The 22014-nt window shown below is 46.5% G+C and overlaps 1 protein-coding gene across 1 annotated transcript in view; it reads right to left on the bottom strand.

Moving 5' to 3' along the window:
• Positions 1 to 18400: 18400 nt before the first annotated feature.
• Positions 18401 to 22014, bottom strand: part of TEX10 (testis expressed 10) — a 266061-nt gene continuing 262447 nt past the window's right edge. The window contains exon 14 of the mRNA XM_063922654.1: positions 18401 to 19781. Coding sequence (XP_063778724.1) covers positions 19692 to 19781 — 90 coding nt within the window. The 3' untranslated portion in view covers positions 18401 to 19691. The remainder of the gene's footprint in view (positions 19782 to 22014) is intronic.

Below are 22014 nucleotides of genomic sequence, written 5' to 3'. Positions count from 1 at the left end.
GCCCAATGCTTTTTAGTCTTACCAGACTTGTTGTATTGGACCTGCTTGCCATCACTTTTTCCTTTAGCTTTTCCTTGAGACTGAAAGGGCCGAAAAGCTGGAACTTTAGGTTTAATTTGTATGTGGAAGGAAACTTTACCTTCTTGGAGTCTGCTTCTGACTCCAGAATATGTCAATTCTTTGCCTTTTTCTGGAGATATTCTTTTTGGTAAAGATTCCAAAACCTTCTTAGATTCTGAATCAGCTTTCCACATACGTAGCCAAACTGCTCTGCGAGCAGCTATTGTTGAAGCTGATGCCCTGGAGGCAATAGTACCCATATCCAATGCTGCTTCTTTCAAGAACATTGCAGCCTGTTTTATATGTGCTATATGGGATTTTTGCTCTCTAGATGCCATTGAAAAATCCCCCTTCAATGCATCAGCCCAGCCCCAGGCAGCCACTGTCTTTGCCATCCAAATTGAAGCCATGACTGCCCCAGACAGGGAAAAAATAAGATTTTACTTACCGGTAAATCTATTTCTCGTAGTCCGTAGTGGATGCTGGGGACTCCGTAAGGACCATGGGGATAGACGGACTCCGCAGGAGACATGGGCACTTTAAGAAAGAATTTAGGTTCTGGTGTGCTCTGGCTCCTCCCTCTATGCCCCTCCTCCAGACCTCAGTTAGAGAAACTGTGCCCAGAAGAGCTGACAGTACAAGGAAAGGATTTTGGTAATCCAGGGCAAGATTCATACCAGCCACACCAATCACACCGTATAACTTGTGATAAACTTACCCAGTTAACAGTATGAACAGTATGAACAACAACAGAGCATCAGGTCAACCCTGATGCAACCATAACATAACTCTTATTGAAGCAATAACTATATACAAGTATTGCAGAAGAATTCCGCACTTGGTACAGGCGCCCAGCATCCACTACGGACTACGAGAAATAGATTTACCGGTAAGTAAAATCTTATTTTCTCTAACGTCCTAGTGGATGCTGGGGACTCCGTAAGGACCATGGGGATTATACCAAAGCTCCCAAACGGGCGGGAGAGTGCGGATGACTCTGCAGCACCGATTGAGCAAACACAAGGTCCTCCTCAGCCAGGGTATCAAACTTGTAGAACTTTGCAAAAGTGTTTGAACCTGACCAAGTAGCCGCTCGGCAAAGCTGTAATGCGAAGACCCCTCGGGCAGCCGCCCAAGAAGAGCCCACCTTCCTAGTGGAATGGGCCTTAACTGATTTTGGCAGCGCCAAATCCAGCCGCAGAATGAGCCTGTTGAATCGTGTTACAGATGCAGCGAGCAATAGTTTGCTTTGAAGCAGGAGCATCAAGCTTGTTGGAAGCATACAGGATAAACAAAGTTTTCCTGACCCTAGCCGTTCTGGCTACATAAACCTCCAAAGCCCTGAACACATCAAGCAACTCGGAATCCTCCAAGTCAGTAGTAGCCACAGGCACCACAATAGGTTGGTTTATATGAAAGGATGAAACCACTTTCGGCAGAAATTGTGAACGGGTCCGCAATTCTGCTCTATCCGCATGGAAAACCAGATAGGGGCTTTTATGCGACAAAGCCGCCAACTCCGACACACGCCTAGCCGAAGCCAAGGCTAATAGCATGACCACCTTCCACGTGAGATATTTCAACTACACCGTTTTGAGTGGTTCAAACCAGTGGGATTTCAGGAAACTCAACACCACGTTAAGATCCCAAGGTGCCACTGGAGGCACAAAAGGGGGCTGAATATGCAGCACTCCCTTCTCAAACGTCTGAACTTCAGGCAGAGAAGCCAACTCCTTTTGAAAGAAAATAGATAGGGCCGAAATCTGGACCTTAATGGAACCCAATTTTAGGCCCAAATTCACTCCTGATTGTAGGAAGTGAAGGAACCGGCCCAGCTGGAATTCCTCCGTAGGGGCATTCCTGGCCTCACACCAAGCAACATATTTTCGCCATATACGGTGATAATGTTGAGCTGTCACGTCCTTCCTAGCCTTTATCAGCGTAGGAATGACCTCATCCGGAATGCCTTTCTCTGTTAAGATCCGGCGTTCAACCGCCATGCCGTCAAACGCAGCGCGGTAAGTCTTGGAACAGACAGGGCCCCTGCTGCAACAAGTCCTGTCTTAGAGGAAGAGGCCACGGGTCCTCTGTGAGCATTTCTTGCAGATCTGGATACCAAGTCCTTCGTGGCCAATCTGGAACAATGAGTATTGTTCTCACTCCTCTTTTTCTTATTATTCTCAGCACCTTGGGTATGAGAGGAAGAGGAGGAAATACATAGACCGACTGGAACACCCATGGTGTCACCAGGGCGTCTACAGCTATCGCCTGAGGGTCTCTTGACCTGGCGCAATACCTCAGTAGTTTTTTGTTGAGGCGGGACGCCATCATGTCCACCTGTGGCAGTTCCCACCGACTTGCAATCTGTGCGAAGACTTCCTGATGAAGTCCCCACTCTCCCGGGTGGAGGTCGTGTCTGCTGAGGAAGTCTGCTTCCCAGTTGTCCACTCCCGGGATGAACACTGCTGACAGTGCGCTTACGTGATTCTCCGCCCAGCTTAGAATTCTGGTGGCTTCCGCCATCGCCACCTTGCTCCTTGTGCCGCCTTGTCGGTTTACATGAGCCACTGCGGTGATGTTGTCTGACTGAATCAGAACCGGTTGGTCGCGAAGCAGGGTCTCCGCTTGACGTAGGGCGTTGTATATGGCCCTTAGTTCCAGGATGTTGATGTGAAGGCAAGTCTCCTGACTTGACCACAGACCTTGGAAATTTCTTCCCTGTGTGACTGCTCCCCACCCTCGGAGGCTTGCATCCGTGGTCACCAGGACCCAGTCCTGAATGCCGATTCTGCGGCCCTCGAGAAGGTGAGCACTCTGCAGCCACCACAGGAGAGACACCCTGGCCCTGGGGGATAGGGTGATTAACCGATGCATCTGAAGATGTGATCCGAACCACTTGTCCAGTAAGTCCCATTGAAAGGTCCTCGCATGGAACCTGCCAAACGGAATGGCCTCGTATGATGCCACCATCTTTCCCAGGACTCGAGTGCAGTGATGCACTGACACCTGTTTTGGTTTTAATAGATTCCTGACCAGTGTCATGAGTTCCTGAGCTCTCTCTATCGGGAGATCAACCCTTTTCTGGTCTGTGTCTAGAATCATGCCCAGGAAAGGCAGACGAGTCGTAGGAACCAACTGCGACTTTGGAATATTTAGAATCCAGCCGTGTTGCCGTAACACTTCCAGAGAAAGTGCTACGCTGATCAGCAACTGCTCTCTTGATCTCGCCTTTATGAGGAGATCGTCCAAGTATGGGATAATTGTGACCCCTTGCTTCCGCAGGAGCACCATCATTTCCGCCATTACCTTGGTAAATATTCTCGGAGCCGTGGAGAGACCAAACGGCAACGTCTGAAATTGGTAATGACAATCCTGTACCACAAATCTGAGGTACGCCTGATGAGGTGGATAAATGGGCACATGAAGGTATGCATCCTTTATGTCCAGAGACACCAAAAAATCCCACCCTTCCAGGCTTGCGATGACCGCTCTCAGCGATTCCATCTTGAACTTGAACCTTTTCAGGTACATGTTTAGGGATTTTAAATTCAACATGGGTCTGACCGAACCGTCCGGTTTCGGGACTACAAACATGGTCGAATAATAACCCCTTCCTTGTTGAAGGAGGGGAACCTTGACCACCACCGGTTGAAGATACAGTTTGTGAACTGCAGTTAACACTATTTCCCTCTCGTGGGGGGAAGCTGGCAGGGCCGATTTGAGGTATCGGTGAGGGGGCATCTCTTCGAATTCCAGCTTGTATCCCTGAGACACAATATCTATTGCCCAGGGATCCAACTGGGAGTGAACCCACTTGTGGCTGAAATTCCGAAGACGTGCCCCACCGGGCCTAGCTCCGCCTGTGGAGCCCCAGCGTCATGCGGTGGATTTTGTGGAAGCCGGGGAGGACTTCTGTTCCTGGGAACTAGCGGTGTTGTGCAGCTTCTTTCCTCTGCCCCTGCCTCTGGCAAGAAAGGACGCACCTCGGACTTTCTTGTTTTTCTGTGATCGAAAGGACTGCATTTGATAATACGGTGCTCTCTTAGGCTGTGAGGAAACATATGGCAAAAAATTTGACTTTCCAGCAGTAGCTGTGGAGACCAGGTCCGAGAGACCCTCCCCAAACAATTCCTCACCCTTGTAAGGTAAAACCTCCATATTCCTTTTTGAGTCGGCATCACCTGTCCATTGCAGAGTCCACAGGACCCTTCTGGCAGAAACTGACATAGCATTTATTCTAGAACCCAGTAGACTAATGTCTCTTTGAGCATCTCTCATATATAGGACAGCGTCTTTAATATGCCCCAAGGTCAACAATACAGTATCCTTGTCTAAGGTCTCAATTTCCTCAGATAAGGTATTAGTCCATGCTGCTACAGCACTACACACCCAGGCCGACGCGATCGCCTTTGTAGATTTGTAGGGATAAAACGGGTTGGAATTAACCACCGTCAAAAAAATACTGCAAAATCACTAGCTAAGCTGGAAATGCTATTGATTTTTAAATACAATACACTGATTCCGGGGGGACTCAATTCAGACTTTGAGGTCAAGTGGTTTATGTAATTATTAGGTTTCAGCCCAATTTTATCATGTAAGGGTTTATGAAATGCTCAAGGGTCTGTATTTGTATTTTACTGTTTCTAACTGAATCGGCTGTTTATTAGATTTATGATCCTGTTGATTAGGGTTATAAATTAAAACAACATTTTTGATTGATTGGTTTCAGGTTGGAATATGATAGAAAAACCATCTTTTTCTATCATAAATGTGAACGCTTACAGAAAGGACCTTTTTGTTGCTATGGCAACGTGATATAGAACTGGAAGAGGCAATAGAGAGACGTGCAGCGCCGTGGAGCAGGGCCCAACCCCCCAAGGGATGTGATGGGAACGAAGGGCGGAAATGACGTCCCGCCAAGATCGCGGAAAGTGAGGGCGGATATGACGCCCCACACACAGCAAAGAACACAGCGGAAGTGACGTCTCGTATGGACGGGTGCATAGCAACCGAAGGGACCTGAGGGAATACAAAGTGGAGTTTAATTACGATCTGGACTGATTTGAATAAACGTTAAAGACTGTCTTGAGGGGAAATAGGGTTAGGACTTCCAAGAGTAAGTTTATATTCCTGTCTTGTAATTAGAGGAGAATTGCGGGATATATGACAGGGAGTGGTATCCATGGGAACCAGAGTAAATACATGGTGGGAGCCATATTGCCAACAGGTGAAAAGAGTTGCTCTTAATTTATACTGTGATTGGATGGTTTGGAAATAAAAAGCTTTCAGCATTTGTGGGGAGCACCTCAGCCTTGAAAAAGGGCCTAGGAAGGCTTGAAACGCGTTGGCGCAGCAGGGGGTGTCCATTTGCTGTCTGTGGAAGGAGGATTGCCGGAGAATCCAGGACGCCATTTCCCGGGAGGCTACCTGGTGATTGAGATCTTGTTTATTTGAGGATTTTATCCTCTAAACATCCGGTAATTTTGCACTTTTACACACAACTTGGGGATTATCACCTATGCTGCATGTGCTCCATTAAGTTTTATGGAAAATAATTTTTATTTGGATTCTGTTTTTAACATTTTTTATGAAGCTTATTATGAAGGAATAAAACTGTATTACACTAGATGCTCCATATTTTTTCTTCACATGACACCGGTGATTGAGGTCCTGTTACGAAAAATCCCATGTGTATGAGAAATCTAAAGAACACCTTATATGCCTGAAACCCAAGATTGAGTAAGGGACGTGTCCATCCTTATTCATTTCTCTGTTATTCATTGTCTGATTGGCGCCCTTTATAGTGTGTTTCATCTTTCTTTGCTGTTCTATCCAAGGCATAATATCTAATGAATGTGTTTATGGAAGACCATGTGGCTGCCCTACATATCTGTTCTGCTGAAGCACCCTGTTGTGCTGCCCAAGAAGGACCTACCTTACGTGTAGAGTGTGCAGAGACATTAGCCGGAATAGTGAGATCTGCATGAGAATAAGCTTCTGATATTACCATTCGAAGCCATCTCGCCAGTGTCTGTTTACTAGCAGGCCATCCTCTTCTATGGAATCCGTAGAGGATGAAGAGAGAATCTGTTTTCCTGATGGCACTAGTATGATCTATGTAGATTCTTAAAGCCCGGACCACGTCCAGCGACGCTTCTCCAGCAGATAGTTCCGATACCTGAAAAGCTGGGACTACAATCTCTTCATTCAGGTGAAACTTTGATACCACCTTTGGAAGATAGCTAGATCTCGTTCTGAGAACTGCTCTGTCTGGAAAAAAACTTAGGAAAGGAGACTTACATGATAATGCTCCTAAATCTGACACTCTTCTGGCTGATGCCATTGCCAGTAAAAAAAGAACTTTAACCGTTAACCACTTATGATCTGCTCTCTCAAGTGGTTCAAACAGAGGACCCTGGAGAAATTTAAGAACTAAATTCAAATCCCAGGGAGCTGCAGGAGGAACAAATGGAGGTTGAATATGTACTACTCCTTGAAAAAATGTACGTACATCCTGTAAATCAGCAATCTTCTGCTGAAACCACACAGTTAACGCTGAGACTTGCACCCTCAAGGAAGCAATTTCTAACCCTTTATCCAATCCTGCCTGAAGGAAATACAAAATCCTAGCTACTTTAAAAGATCTCGGATTGAAATTTTTTCCAGTACACCAGTGAATATAGGCTTGCCATATTCTATGATACACACGGGCCGAAGAAGGCTTTCTTGCTCTAAGCATAGTTTGGATTACTTGCTTCAAAAAACCTTTAGCCTCTAAGATAGAGGTTTCAACAGCCACGCCGTCAAAGACAGGCGATCCAGATGACTGTGACAACAAGGACCCTGCATTAGCAAATCTGGACGTTGAGGGAGCAGTATCGGTGCTTCCATGGACATTCTCAACAGATCTGTGTACCAATGCCTTCTTGGCCAAGCTGGTGCTATTAGAATGATTGCTCCTTTTGCCTGTTTTATCTCTCTCACTACTCTGGGTAACAGAGATATCGGCGGGAACAGATACGCCAGCTGAGACCTCCATTCTACTGATGCGTCTACAAGGATCGCTCCTGGGTCCTTTGTTCTCGATCCATACCTTGGAACTTTGCTGTTCCGACGAGACGCCATAAGGTCTCTCTCTGGTAGACCCCATCTGTTCACCAGTGTCTGAAACACTTCTGGGTGTAGTGCTGGGAATTCAGCTTTCACTGATTTTGTTTGTTTAAATACATGTGCTTTAGCTTTTAAAACTGTCTTGGCTGGCTCTTCCAACGAGAGAACAGCCTTCACAGCATTAATAAGTTCAGCTACATCTTCTGAACTAAAGCTCTGCGACTGATCATCATACGGAGTTGAATCTATTGTATCATCATCATCCGATGTATCATCTTGTGTAGTCTGCCACACAGACGTATCTGTCTTAGTCTTACCTGTCCCTTGGTTGCTTGTAGAGGCTACTGGAACCAAACCATAGGAAGGGAGCTGCATGTATGGGTTCATAGCGGAACCTAACCCTTGAGGTGGTGCTACCGGAGTTAACCTGTCCGCTATTGAAGATAGAGTCTTTGCGAACATATTCCATGGTGGCTCTGTTGGTGGCTGAACTAACTCCTGTTTTTTACTTCGCTGAAAAGCGAAAATTTGCACACAAACCCTCATAAGTGACCAATTGATTCATATCAATTACCCCTGACTTACAAGATAAGCATGTTAGGGCTGTAGGAGTGCTTGATGAATTCTCATCACTTTTGCCGCTCACAGACATGGTATTAACCTGTTATTGACTACACAATTTGTGACTGAAAATCACCCTATATGTCAGTATATAGAGGTGAGATTAATCTGATCACAGTACACCTGATTTGAGGGTCAGAACAGGACTGACATTACACAGAAAAGTCAGCACGCATACTAGCAGTCAGTCACATGTTAAAGCATTAGACATTGCCATATGAGAATACAACCTCCATAACAACTTATACATAAGTAGGAAAATTGTACTTCTGTTTTAAACTGGTTCTTTTTTCAACATAGCATGCAGAAAACACAGTAATATACAGGTCTCATATGCAATAGGTACTAAAAATTAACAATGCATACTAAGAAGTAGAGACCCTGCCTCCGTACAGCGGTATACAGGGAGACTCACCACACTTCCACATCCAAGCAAATACGCTCGTAAGACGCCGAGTGGATTCAGACGCTACTGGTGTACACTGCCGCTCTTGATAACGGACACGGACGCTCACCAACGGACGCTGAGCGACTTCCACGTGTATGCAGACGCTAAGGCATGCGACTCGGTCTCGGCGGGTTTATCTCCAGTGTACACAACCGCAGCGTCTAAGCTGCGACCGAGTACCCCCGTGGTAGCGTCTGAGCCGGAAGTGAGGTCATTTAGTTCATGAAACGAGAAACACGTGGGAACTGGCCATGAACTCGGAGGGACGGCCAGGAGAGCGTCTGAATCCCCCTGTTAACTTAAACTCCCAGGATCGCGGCCTCTACCTAGTCCTGGCGCCTATGATCCCCGGAGCGTAGCGCTGTCGCACTCTAGATGTTCGGCGCATCAACACAGTTTGTAGTCTCCACCAAAATCAGTGTAGCTGTGTCCTGACCCCTCTAGTAAGAGGAAGTCCATAGACTCACCGTCTCCCCATGCTCCGGCCACAGCCTGGTTACGCCTGCTGGACCTGCTAGAACATCCGACACAGACGCCCGTCGAGACAGCACTAATACCCGAAGGTAAGTGTTGTTGCGACCCGGTGGGGAGTTGTTGGAGCGACTCTTTCTAGTATGCGTTTAAGACGCTGTTAAGAGCAGTCGCTCAAAAAAAACAATATAGTAAGTCTAGAAAAATAAAATAACAAAAAGCTTGAGGCTGCTTCCACAGCAGCCCTGCGACCATGCGGCTTCCTGCCGCACCAAGCAAAAAACTGATCTGACTGAGTCAGTGGGCGGGACTATATGGTGAAGGCCCCAATGCATCCTGGGAGGCCAGAATGCTCGTGACCGTGTTGGTGCCATTTTCGCTGTCGCTCGACAATATCCAATGTTATCATGTGGACCCAGCCAGAGAAATCAAGGATATTGCACCAAATTATACTGTGCCCCCCCGTTACTTATCAGCAGTGTGAGGAAGGACCAGCGTCTCTGCAGCCTGCGGAGAGGAAATGGCGCCAAGCTTAGAGTGAGCAGTAAGGAAGAAGCTCCGCCCCCTTGATGGCACGCTTCTGTCCCACTTATTTTTAATTATACTGGCGGGGGTTAGGACAGTGCCTTGGCACTAATGTCCCCTCTTGCCAGTGGAAATTGAGGAATTTTTAGCTGCCCAGGGCACCCGCCCTGCACCCTGTAGTGCTGTGTGTGGGAGCCTGGCGCGCAACATCCGTTCGCTGCACGGTACCTCAGAAATGCAGTCACTGAAGAAGTCTTCTTTCCTTCTGCTACTCACCTGTCTTCTGGCTCTGAAAGGGGGTGACGGCCGGCTGTGGGAGTGAGCATCTAGGCGTACCCAGCGATCAGCACCCTCAGGCGCTAATGGTGTCCTGCAGCCAGAAGCAGAACCATTTAACTCACTAGAAGTTGGTCATACTTCTCTCCCCTAAGTCCCACGAAGCAGGGATACTGTTGCCAGCAGCCTCCCTGAACATAAAAAACCTAACATAAGTCTTTTTCAGAGAAACTCAGTAGAGCTCCCCTGTAGTGCGTCCAGTCTCACTGGGCACAATTCTAAAACTGGAGTCTGGAGAAGGGGCATAGAGGGAGGAGCCAGTTCGCACCCTTTGAAACTCTTAAAGTGCCCATGTCTCCTGCGGATCCCGTCTATACCCCATGGTTCTATGGTGACCCCAGCATCCTCTAGTACGTATGGGAAAATGGTTTTTAAAAAACCATCCACTCTCCTATCCGTGACAGCATTTAATGATGTTGAAGGCAAAGGTAGAGTTTCGCACTAATCGAATCACATGCATATCTACCTTGGGAGCCACCTACCTTTTTAAACAATCCACAGCTGGAAGAGGATAATTGGAATTCCATTTCCTAGGAATTCTAAACTTCTTATTGGGCGTAGCCCAAGCCTCTTCAATGATTTCCGTCAGCTGATCTGACCCTGGAAACTCAGTCTTAACTGTTTTGGGACGTTTAAACACAGGTGCCATGGTTTTTAACACAGGCTTTGCTGAATCCTCTTAGGCAGGCATTCCTAACCACAGTCCTCAAGCCACACTAACAGTTCAGGTTTTAGTGATATCCAGGCTTCAGCACAGGTGCCTTAATTAGTAGCTCAGTTATTTTGATTTAACCATCTGTGCTGCAGCCTGGATATCACTAAAACCTGCACTATTGGTGTGCCTTGAGGACCGTGGTTGGGAATGCCTACTCTGAGGATAGAATGGCTTTCATTGCTTCAATTAACTCAGCTCTATCCACTTAGCTGAGACCTTCCTCCTCCTCTTCGTATGCCGGTGTAGAATTGAGCTTTCATCTTCTACTCAATCCTCATCTGAATCATGTGTAGCCTGCTAGAGTGAAGATTTACTTACCACTGGCTTATCAGCTTGTTTCTTTTGAGAGGCTGCTGCTGGAAGTGATACACCATAGGTGGGGAGCTGCATGTAAGGATTAATAGTGTAACCTATCCCTGGTACAGGAGTTGGAGGAATTATCCATTCAGCTATACTGGATAAAGTCTTTGCAAACATAGCCCAAGGTGGATCCATCTGCACCTGCCTTGTATTTTTCATTAACCCCTGATGAAAGCTAAAACAATTTGCACACAAACCATCCTGAACCAGATCCTGAGATAACAGTTTTGCAAGACAAACATGATATGAGTGTTGGTGTTGCTATGAGTGTACCTTCCTCACCTTTGCCGATCTAAGACATGATAAATAATCAACACTTCCACAGTATACTACACAATTTGTGACTGTAATCACTTTAAATTTCTTAAAGTGATATACAATCCGACCCTACCCATGCACCAGCATTGAGGATCGGAATAAACAAACCGACAAGAATATAGTAAAGTCAGAATCACACTAGCAGTCAGTCACATGTTATATATTAGTATAATAAGTAATATGAGCACATCATCAACTGTAACTACACTAAGTATGTATGAGAACATATTACTGCATCATGTTTAAACAGATCTAACATATTCAGACGCAAATGCGAAAGAAACAGTAAATGTATACAGACTCATATACAATAGGCACTTATGTGACTATTCGTACTCAAAAGGTAGAGACTTTAGTGCTGTTTAACCTTTATACTCAGTAGAGTGGGATACAGGGAGACGCACCTCGCTTCCAGGACTGATCATTGCATTAGCGAACAATGATTGGATCCAGACGCTACTAGTGTACACTGCCGCTCCATGAACCTATAGTGAATAAAGACGCGCAGTGAGCACGGATGCACCAGTCTCACAGCCGCCTATGCTGCAACTGGGTCCTCTACATGTACAGCGTCTGAGACAGAAGCGGGAAACAGTTCATGGCGGGAAACTCTGAGGAAACTTGTAATGAACCAGGAGAGTGTCTGACTCCCCACTGCTGACATCAACCCCAGGGATCGCGGCCTCATACTATTCATGGAGCCTCTGATCCCTAAGGCCTAGCGCTGGTGCACCCGACGTGGCAGCCGCGTCAGCGACTGTTTGGTGGTCTCCTCCCAAAACAGTGCGGCTGTGTCCGTATTCCCCTACTATGCGGAACCGATGCCTTACCTTCTCACCGTGCTCCGGCCACAGCCTGGTAACGTCTGCTGGACCTGCTAGAATATCCAACACAGACGCCCACGGAAACCGCACTGTACTCATGGGTAAGCGTTGTCACGACCTGGCGGAGTTGTTGGGGCGATTCTTTCTAAGGTACGTATAAGACGCTGTTTAGAAAGATCACTCAAAAAAAATAGTAAGACTATAAAAATAAAATAAGAAAGCTTAGGGCTGCTAAAAACCAGCAGCCCTCTGACCATGGTCTGGCTCCAGCCGCACCAAACAAGAAACTGATTTGCCTGAGCAAGGAGGCGGGGTTATATGGATGAGCCCGTTGCATGCAGGGAGGCCAGAAAAGCTTTGACCAATTGGTGCAAATTCGCTGTCGCTTCATCATATCCCATTGTTATCCTGTGGCTAACCTGTGGACCCTGCCGGAGAAAGAATCCTATTTAATACAATTGATAGTCTGCCAATTATGATATCATATTGTTATTTAATAGCCCAAAATTCCAGCATTAGAAAATCCGTTTATCACATAATACCTAAGTCCAGTAGATTCAGTACATGTTTGGAACTACAGACTTTCATTAAACTCGTTACAGAGCTGGGAATATGCACTACAGAATCACACCTCATATGAAAGAGACAGGGGGCTTTGGGAGACGTAGGAACTATGGGGATATAAACAATAGTATAGTGAATGGTGAGCTTTAGAGGCTAACCAAAACTACCAAAAATAGTCCTCTCAAGAGTAGTTTTATACAGTAATCCTTCAATGTTTATGCTAAATACCAAGTAAAAAAAATAAATAAGATTTTACTTACCGGTAAATCTATTTCTCGTAGTCCGTAGTGGATGCTGGGGACTCCGTAAGGACCATGGGGATAGACGGGCTTCGCAGGAGACATGGGTACTTTAAGAAAGAATTTAGGTTCTGGTGTGCACTGGCTCCTCCCTCTATGCCCCTCCTCCAGACCTCAGTTAGAGAAACTGTGCCCAGAAGAGCTGACAGTACAAGGAAAGGATCTTGGTAATCCAGGGCAAGATTCATACCAGCCACACCAATCATACCGTATAACATGTGAAAACAACCAGTTAACAGTATGACAAACGACAGAGCATCAGGTCAAACCCTGATGCAACCATAACATAACCCGTATTGAAGCAATAACTATATACAAGCATTGCAGAAGAAGTCCGCACTTGGGACGGGCGCCCAGCATCCACTACGGACTACTTGAAATAGATTTACCAGTAAGTAAAATCTTATTTTCTCTAACGTCCTAGTGTATGCTGGGGACTCCGTAAGGACCATGGGGATTATACCAAAGCTCCCAAACGGGCGGGAGAGTGCGGATGACTCTGCAGCACCGATTGAACAAACAAGAGGTCCTCCTCAGCCAGGGTATCAAACTTGTAGAACTTTGCAAAAGTGTTTGAACCTGACCAAGTAGCCGCTCGGCAAAGTTGTAATGCCGAGACCCCTCGGGAAGCCGCCCAAGAAGAGCCCACCTTCCTAGTGGAATGGGCCTTAACTGATTTTGGCAGCGGCAATACAGCTGCAGAATGAGCCTGCTGAATTGTGTTACAGATCCAGCGAGCAATAGTTTGCTTTGAAGCAGGAGCACCAAGCTTGTTGGATGCATACAGGATAAACAACGACTGTTTTCCTGACCCTAGCCGTTCTGGCTACATAAACCTTCAAAGCCCTGACCACATCAAGCAACTCTGAATCCTCCAAGTCAGTAGTAGCCACAGGCATAACAATAGGTTGGTTTATATGAAAAGATGAAACCACTTTCGGCAGAAGTTGTGGACGGGTCCGCGATTCTGCTCTATCCACATGAAAAACCAGATAGGGGCTTTTATGTGACAAAGCCGCCAACTCTGACACACGCCTAGCCAAAGCCAAGGCTAATAGCATGACCACCTTCCACGTGAGATATTTCAACTCCACCGTTTTAAGTGGTTCAAACCAGTGGGATTTCAGGAAACTCAACACCACGTTAAGATCCCAAGGTGCCACTGGAGGCACAAAAGGAGGCTGAATATGCAGCACTCCCTTTACAAACGTCTGAACTTCAGGTAGAGAAGCCAACTCCTTTTGAAAGAAAATGGATAGGGCCGAAATCTGGACCTTAATGGAACCCAATATTAGGCCCAAATTCACTCCGGACTGTAGGAAGTGAAGGAAACGGCCCAGCTGGAATTCCTCCGTAGGAGCATTCCTGGCCTCACACCAAGCAACATATTTTCGCCATATACGGTGATAATGTTGAGCTGTCACGTCCTTCCTAGCCTTTATCAGCGTAGGAATGACCCTTCCGGAATGCCTTTCTCTGCTAGGATCCGGCGTTCAACCGCCATGCAGTCAAACGCAGCCGCGGTAAGTCTTGGAACAGACAGGGCCCCTGTTGCAACAAGTCCTGTCTTAGAGGAAGAGGCCACGGGTCCTCTGTGAGCATTTCTTGCAGATCTGGATACCAAGTCCTTCGTGGCCAATCTGGAACAATGAGTATTGTTCTCACTCCTCTTTTTCTTATTATCCTCAGCACTTTGGGTATGAGAGGAAGAGGAGGAAATACATAGACCGACTGGAACACCCACGGTGTCACCAGGGCGTCCACAGCTATCGCCTGAGGTTCTCTTGACCTGGCGCAATACCTAGCTTTTTGTTGAGTTGGGATGCCATCATGTCCACCTGTGGCAGTTCCCACGGACTTGCAATCTGTGCGAAGACTTCCTGATGAAGTCCCCACTCTCCCGGGTGGAGGTCGTGTCTGCTGAGGAAGTCTGCTTCCCAGTTGTCCACTCCCGGGATGAACACTGCTGACAGTGCGCTTACGTGATTCTCCGCCCAGCGAAAAATTCTGGTGACTTCCGCCATCGCCACCCTGCTCCTTGTGCCGCCTTGTCGGTTTACATGAGCCACTGCGGTGATGTTGTCTGACTGAATCAGAACCGGTTGGTCGCGAAGCAGGGTCTCAGCTTGACGTAGGGCGTTGTATATGTCCCTTAGTTCCAGGATGTTGATGTGAAGGCAAGTCTCTTGACTTGACCACAGACCTTGGAAATTTCTTCCCTGTGTGACTGCTCACCAACCTCAGAGGCTTGCGTCCGTGGTCACCAGGACCTATTCCTGAATGCAGAATCTGCGGCCCTCGAGAAGGTGAGCGCTCTGCAGCCACCACAGGAGTGACACCCTGGCCCTGGGGGATAGGGTGATTAACTGATGCATCTGAAGATGTGATCCGGACCACTTGTCCAGTAAGTCCCATTGAAAGGTCCTTGCATGGAACCTGCCGAAGGGAATGGCCTCGTATGATGCCACCATCTTTCCCAGGACTCAGGTGCAGTGATGTACTGACACCTGTTTTGGTTTTAATAAGTTCCTGACCAGTGTCATGAGTTCCTGAGCTTTCTCCATCGGGAGATGAACCCTTTTCTGGTCTGTGTCTAGAATCATGCCCAGGAAAGGCAGACGAGTCGTAGGAACCAACTGCGACTTTGGAATATTCAGAATCCAGCCGTGTTGCCGTAACATTTCCAGAGAAAGTGCGACGCTGTTCAGCAACTGCTCTCTTGATCTCGCTTTTATGAGATCGTCCAAGTACGGGATAATGGTGACCCCTTGCTTCCGCAGGAGTACCATCATTTCCGCCATTACCTTGGTAAATATTCTCGGTGCCGTGGAGAGACCAAACGGCAACGTCTGAAATTGGTAATGACAATCCTGTACCACAAATCTGAGGTACGCCTGATGAGGTGGATAAATGGGGACATGAAGGTATGCATCCTTTATGTCCAGAAACACCATAAAATCCTCCCCTTCCAGGCTTGCGATGACCGCTCTCAGCGATTCCATCTTGAACTTGAACCTTTTCAGGTATATGTTCAGGGATTTTAAATTCAATATGGGTCTGACCGAACTGTCCAGTTTCGGGACTACAAACATTGTCGAATAATAACCCCTTCCCTGTTGAAGGAGGGGAACCTTGACCACCACCGGTTGAAGATACAATTTGTGAATTGCAGTTAACACTATTTCCCTCTCTTGGGGGGAAGCTGGCAGGGCCGATTTGAGGTATCGGTGAGGGGGCATCTCTTCGAATTCCAGCTTGTATCCCTGAGACACAATTTCTATCGCCCAGGGATCCACCTGGGAGTGAACCCACTTGTGGCTGAAATTTCGAAGACGTGCCCCCACCGGGCTTAGCTCCGCCTGTGGAGCCCCAGCGCCATGCGGTGGATTTTGTAGAGGCCGGGGAGGACTTCTGTTCCTGGGAACTAGCTGTGTTGCTAGCTTCTTAACTCTGCCCCTGCCTCTGGCAAGAAAGGACGCACCTCGGACTTTCTTGTTTTTCTGTGATCGAAAGGACTGCATTTGATAATACGGTGCTCTCTTAGGCTGTGAGGAAATAAAAGGCAAAAAATTTGACTTTCCAGCTGTAGCTGTGGAGACCAGGCCCGAGTGTGGAGACCAGGCCCGAGAGACCCTCCCCAAACAATTCCTCACCCTTGTAAGGTAAAACCTCCATATGCTTTTTTGAGTCGGCATCACCTGTCCATTGCCGAGTCCACAGGACCCTTCTGGCAGAAATCGACATAGCATTTATTCTAGAACCCAGTAGACTAATGTCTCTGAGCATCTCTCATATATAGGACAGCGTCTTTAATATGCCCCAGGGTCAACAATACAGTATCCTTGTCTAAGGTATCAATTTCCTCAGATAAGGTATCCGTCCATGCTGCTACAGCACTACACACCCAGGCCGACGCGATTGCCGGCCTCAGTAAGGTACCTGAATGTGTATAAATGGACTTCAGGGTAACCTCCTGTTTGCGATCCGCAGCATCTTTGAGGGTAGCCGTATCCTGTGACGGCAGGGCTACCTTCTTGGATAAGCGTGTTAAAGCTTTGTCCACCCTAGGAGAGGATTCCCAGTGTAACCTGTCCGTTGGCGGGAAAGGATACGCCATAAGAATCCTTTTGAAAATCTGCAGTTTTTTATTTGGAGATTCCCAAGCCTTTTCACATAACCCATTTAGCTCGTGTGAGGGGGGAAAGGTTACCTCCGGCTTCTTTTCCCCATACATATGCACCCTCTTGTCAGGGACTGGGGTTTCCTCTGTGATGTGCAACACATCTTTAATTGCTATAATTATATAACGGATGGATTTAGCCAATTTTGGCTGTAACTTTGCATCATCGTAATCGACACTGGAGTCAGAATCCATGTCGGTATCTGTGTCAACAGTTTGGGATAGTGGGCGCTTCTGAGACCCTGACGGCCTCTGCGACATAGGATCAGGCATGGGTTGGGACCCTGACTGTCCCGAGGCTTCAGCTTTTTCCAACTTTTTATGCAAGGAATTAACATTATCATTTAAAACCTTCCACATATCCATCCAATCAGGTGTCGGCGCCGTCGGCGGAGACACCACATTCATTTGCTCCCGCTCTGCTTCCACATAGCCTTCCTCATCAGACATGTCGACACAAGCGTACCAACACACCACACACACAGGGAATGCCCTCTCTGAAGACAGTTCCCCCACAAGGCCCTTTGGAGAGACAGAGAGAGAGTATGCCAGCACACACCCCAGCGCTATAAACCCAGGAATAACACAGTAACTTAATGTTAACCCAGTAGCTGCTGTTTATATTGCTTTTTGCGCCTAATTATGTGTCCCCCCTCTCTTTTTACCCTCTTCTATTGTGTATCTGCTGGGGAGAGCCTGGGGAGCTTCCTCTCAGCGGAGCTGTGGAGAAAAAATGGCGCTGGTGATTGCTGAGGAAGAAGCCCCGCCCCCTCAGCGGCGTGTTTCTGTCCCGCTTAAATATGCAATTTTTGGGCGGGGGCTCATACATATATACAGTGCCCAGCTGTATATATGCTTAACTTTGCCAAAAGAGGTCCCAAATGCTGCCCAGGGCGCGCCCCCCCCCCCCCCCCCCGCGCCCTGCACCCTTACAGTGACCGGAGGGTGTGTGGAGCAATGGCGCACAGCTGCAGTGCTGTGCGTCACCTCAGTGAAGAACACAGAGTCTTCTGCCGCCTGTGAAGACTTCTTTGCTTCTCATACTCACCCGGCTTCTGTCTTCCGGCTCTGCGAGGGGGACGGCGGCGCGGCTCCGGACGGTGAGGGTGAGATCCTGCGTACCGATCCCTCTGGAGCTAATGGTGTCCAGTAGCCTAAGAAGCAGGACCTAGCTTCAGAGAGTAGGGCTGCTTCTCTCCCCTCAGTCCCACGATGCAGGGAGTCTGTTGCCAGCAGAGCTCCCTGAAAATAAAAAACCTAACAAAATACTTTCTCTCAGCAAACTCAGCAGAGCTCACTGAAAAGCACCCAGCTCGTCTGGGCACAGTATCAAACTGAGGTCTGGAGGAGGGGCATAGAGGGAGGAGCCAGTGCACACCAGAACCTAAATTCTTTCTTAAAGTGCCCATGTCTCCTGCGGAGCCCGTCTATCCCCATGGTCCTTACGGAGTCCCCAGCATCCACTAGGACGTTAGAGAAATGTAGGAAGTTTACTTTGTTTGTTTGCATTTTAACTAGGATATAGCCTGTCCGTGCATAGCATTTTTAGGTTTTAAATAACTATACACATTAAGAAAATCAAACACATTTTATTTAAGCACTTGGGACAAGTTTACTGTACAGCAAAAACATTTTTCAGCCAAACCTCTTTGTAAAAAAACCATGTATCTACAATAAATTTACTAAAGAAAAACACATTTGTGATAAAAAAAAGGTCTAAATTTGGCATCAAGAGGAGACAAAGTAGCATAATTTAGGAAGGTGTAGTTTACTTTTCAATTACCAACAATAAAAAAACAACTTTCTTCTCACATTAAGACTGAGGTCAAAGAGTGGATTCTCATTCTTAAGTTACTTATGAAATATCAAATTACTGCAAATGTACATGAGAAATAAGTTTACTTTTTTTTCCCTACAGTACAAGGGTACCAAGGTAGCATGTTTAACCGGGGCATCAAAATATCCAAGAGATAGCAGAGTTTTCCTAGTAGGGTAGCAAAATTTTGGAGCTCACCATAAAGTCAGATATATGTTGGCTGTAGATAGCTTTCGTGGCTACATTTGTGTTATCTAGTACTAAAGTTTGTGCTACTATGTCAATATTGAATATAAAGTAAAACTAATCTTTGCTGCTATTGAAAAGTGCAACAGTAGCAACGGGGAGGGGGTCGTTCGGTCGACAAGTATTAGGTCGACATACATCGGGTCGACCACTGAAGGTTGACGGGGTCATTAGGTCGACACGTACTAGGTCGACATGCAAAAAGGTTGACATGAGTTTTTTTATAATTTTTTCACCTTTTTCATACTTATTGATCCACGTGGACTACAATTGGGAACGGTAACCTGTGCTGAGCGAAGCGAGGGACCTTGCTGTGAGGGGACGTGGTGCACTAATTGGGGTTCCCCATCACTTTACGAAGAAAACAACACCAAAAACAGTAAAAAAAAACCTCATGTCGATCTTTTTTCATGTCGACCTAACGACCATGTCGACCTTCAGTGGTTGATCCAATGTCGACCTAATGCATGTCGATCTAATGAACCACACCCGTAGCAAAGTTGAAATCTTTTCTATGGTTTAAACATTTAACAAAATTGGCAGACTATGGGGTATAAATCATGTAAATAGATCGTTAAATAGAACGGGAAATAAAGTCAAATTAAAATGACATCCACAAAACTTTAGAAAAAGGTCTAGCAATCCACTAATAACACTGTGCAAGAATGATGTAGGCAATTTATTTAGTTGTCCAGCAGTAAAAACACATTCAGTTTCTGAAGTCACAGCTTGTTGTTTTTTTTTTTGTCACACACTATATACAATCTGTTTCATAAAAATGACTAAAACAGTCGCAAATCATTCCTGAATTTGTTTTGAAAGATACACATTGAAGCAGTACTGAAGATCTGTAAGCCACTGTTCTTGAATTTCGCAGCTCTTGAGATTCTAAAAGGAAACAAATATACATACAGTTGATACACAAACACAAAAAGTCACTGCGGAGAAAATAAAAAGCAAACAGCAATTTAATTACTAAGTGAGTTACATTTATAATCAGTAGCACTAAACAGAGGCTGTGTCTTGTGAAGGCAGACATAAAGGGCGGAATTCAAATGTTTGAAAAGACGGTTGGGTGTCGGTTTTTTCCTGTCTATTTGATAGGAAAAAACACTCCCAACTGACTTTTCAAACATTTGAATCTCCCCCAAAGATCCCAATCACAACCACTTAGTGAGAGAGAACTAGAATAAAAGGACGAGAACCAAAAGGATAAAGTGTCCTACTCATGAGTGCTTAAGGAGTAAAAAGTGGGGGTAAAAATGGAAGGTGAAAAGGAAAGGTTATGGTTCAATAGATCTACATGAAAAGTCTACAGTCAATAGGTCAACCCCAAATGGTTGACATGAAAAAGGTCGACAGGGTCAAAAGACAGACAATTTTGTAAACTTTTTTTTAACCCACTTTTAAGCACCAAAAACCACACTAGTGTAACAATTTGCATGCCACGCTTCGGGCAAGTTACTATTCCCTATTGTAGTCCAAGTGGATGGTAAAGGATGTAAAGCTGAAAAGAAAAAATAGGATTTTAATTACCTACAGGTAAATCCTTTTCTCGTAGTCCGTAAAGGATACTGGGGTACATTTAGTTCCATGGGGTATAGACGGAGCCATGGGCACTTTAAGAATTTGATATTGTGGGCTGGCTCCTCCCTCTATGCCCCTCCTACCAGACTCAGTCTAGGAAACTGTGCCCGAGGAGACAGACATACTTCGAGAGAAGGATAGATAAAGATAGTGGCGAGATTCCGAACCAGCACACACAACAACAAGAAAGCAAAGCTAACCAAACTTGAAACAGGAACAGAAACTGCTGACACAACATTACTCAACCAAGTAACACTGCGGGAAGAACAGAGCACTGGGCGGGCGCCCAGTATCCTCTACATACTACGAAAAAGGATTTACCGGTAGGTAATTAAAATCCTATTTTCTCTTACGTCTTAGAGGATACTGGGGTCTATTTAGTACCATGGGGATGTACCAAAGCTCCCAACCCGGGTGGGAGAGTGCTGAGTTTCCTGCAGAACTGATTACCAAACTGAAGGTCCTCAGAGGCCAAAGTAACGAACTTTGCAAACGTGTTTGAACCTGACCAAGTAGCTGCTCAGCAGAGCTGTAAAGCTGAGACACCACGGGCAGCCACCCAGGAAGAACCCATCGACCTAGGAGAGTGGGCCTGTACAGATTTTGGACATGGCAAACTTGCCGTTGAATAAGCATGCTGGATAGTAAGTCTGATCCAGCGAGCAATTGTCTGCTTTGAAGCAGGACACCCAATCTTATTGGGATCATAAAGAACAAACAGCGAACCAGTCTGTGAAAAGCAGTTCTTTTCACATACACCTTCAAAGCCCTCACGACATCCAAAGACCTTGAAGTAGCAGAGGTGGCGGTGACAACCGGAACCACGATAGGTTGGTTGATGTGAAACGCAGACACCACCTTAGGAAGAAACTGCTGACGAGTTCTAAGTTCAGCTGTATCCTCATGGAAAATTAAATGGGGACTTTTGTGAGACAAAGCCCCCAGCTCAGACACGTGTCTTGCTGATGCCAAGGCCAACAGTGTGACGGTCTTCGACGTAGGATATTTTACGTCCACATCCTGTAACGGCTCAAACCAGTCCGATTGGAGGAAAAGCAGCACCACATCAAGATCCCAAGGTGCCGTGGGAGGCACAAAGGGAGGTTGGATGTGCAGAACACCTTTTAAGAACGTCTGGAGCACAGGGAGAGAAGCCAGTTGTTTCTGAAGGAAAATGGACCAGGCCGAAATCTGGACTTTTATGGAGCCCAGACGTAGGCCCACATCCACTCCTTCTTGTAGAAAAAGCAGGAAACGTCATAGATGGAATTCCAACGCAGAAAATTTTCTGCGGTCACACCAAGAGACTTATTTCTTCCAAATACGATGGTAATGCTTAGACGTTACCCCCTTCTCCTGGCTTGGATCATAGTCAGGATAACCTTGTTAGGGATTCCTCTCCTGGCTAGAATCAGCCACTCAACTTCCATGCTGTCAAACGTAGTCGTGGTAAGTCCTGATAGACGAACGGGCTCTGTTGCAGAAGATCCTTGCGAAGAGGAAGAGGCCACGGATCTTCGAGGAGCATCTCCAG

The sequence above is a fragment of the Pseudophryne corroboree genome, chromosome 5 (genome assembly GCF_028390025.1).
Source record: "Pseudophryne corroboree isolate aPseCor3 chromosome 5, aPseCor3.hap2, whole genome shotgun sequence".
Taxonomy (NCBI): Eukaryota; Metazoa; Chordata; class Amphibia; order Anura; family Myobatrachidae; genus Pseudophryne; species Pseudophryne corroboree.
Note: the sequence above shows the minus strand (reverse complement) of the source record. Positions and strands in the feature narration are given on the sequence as shown.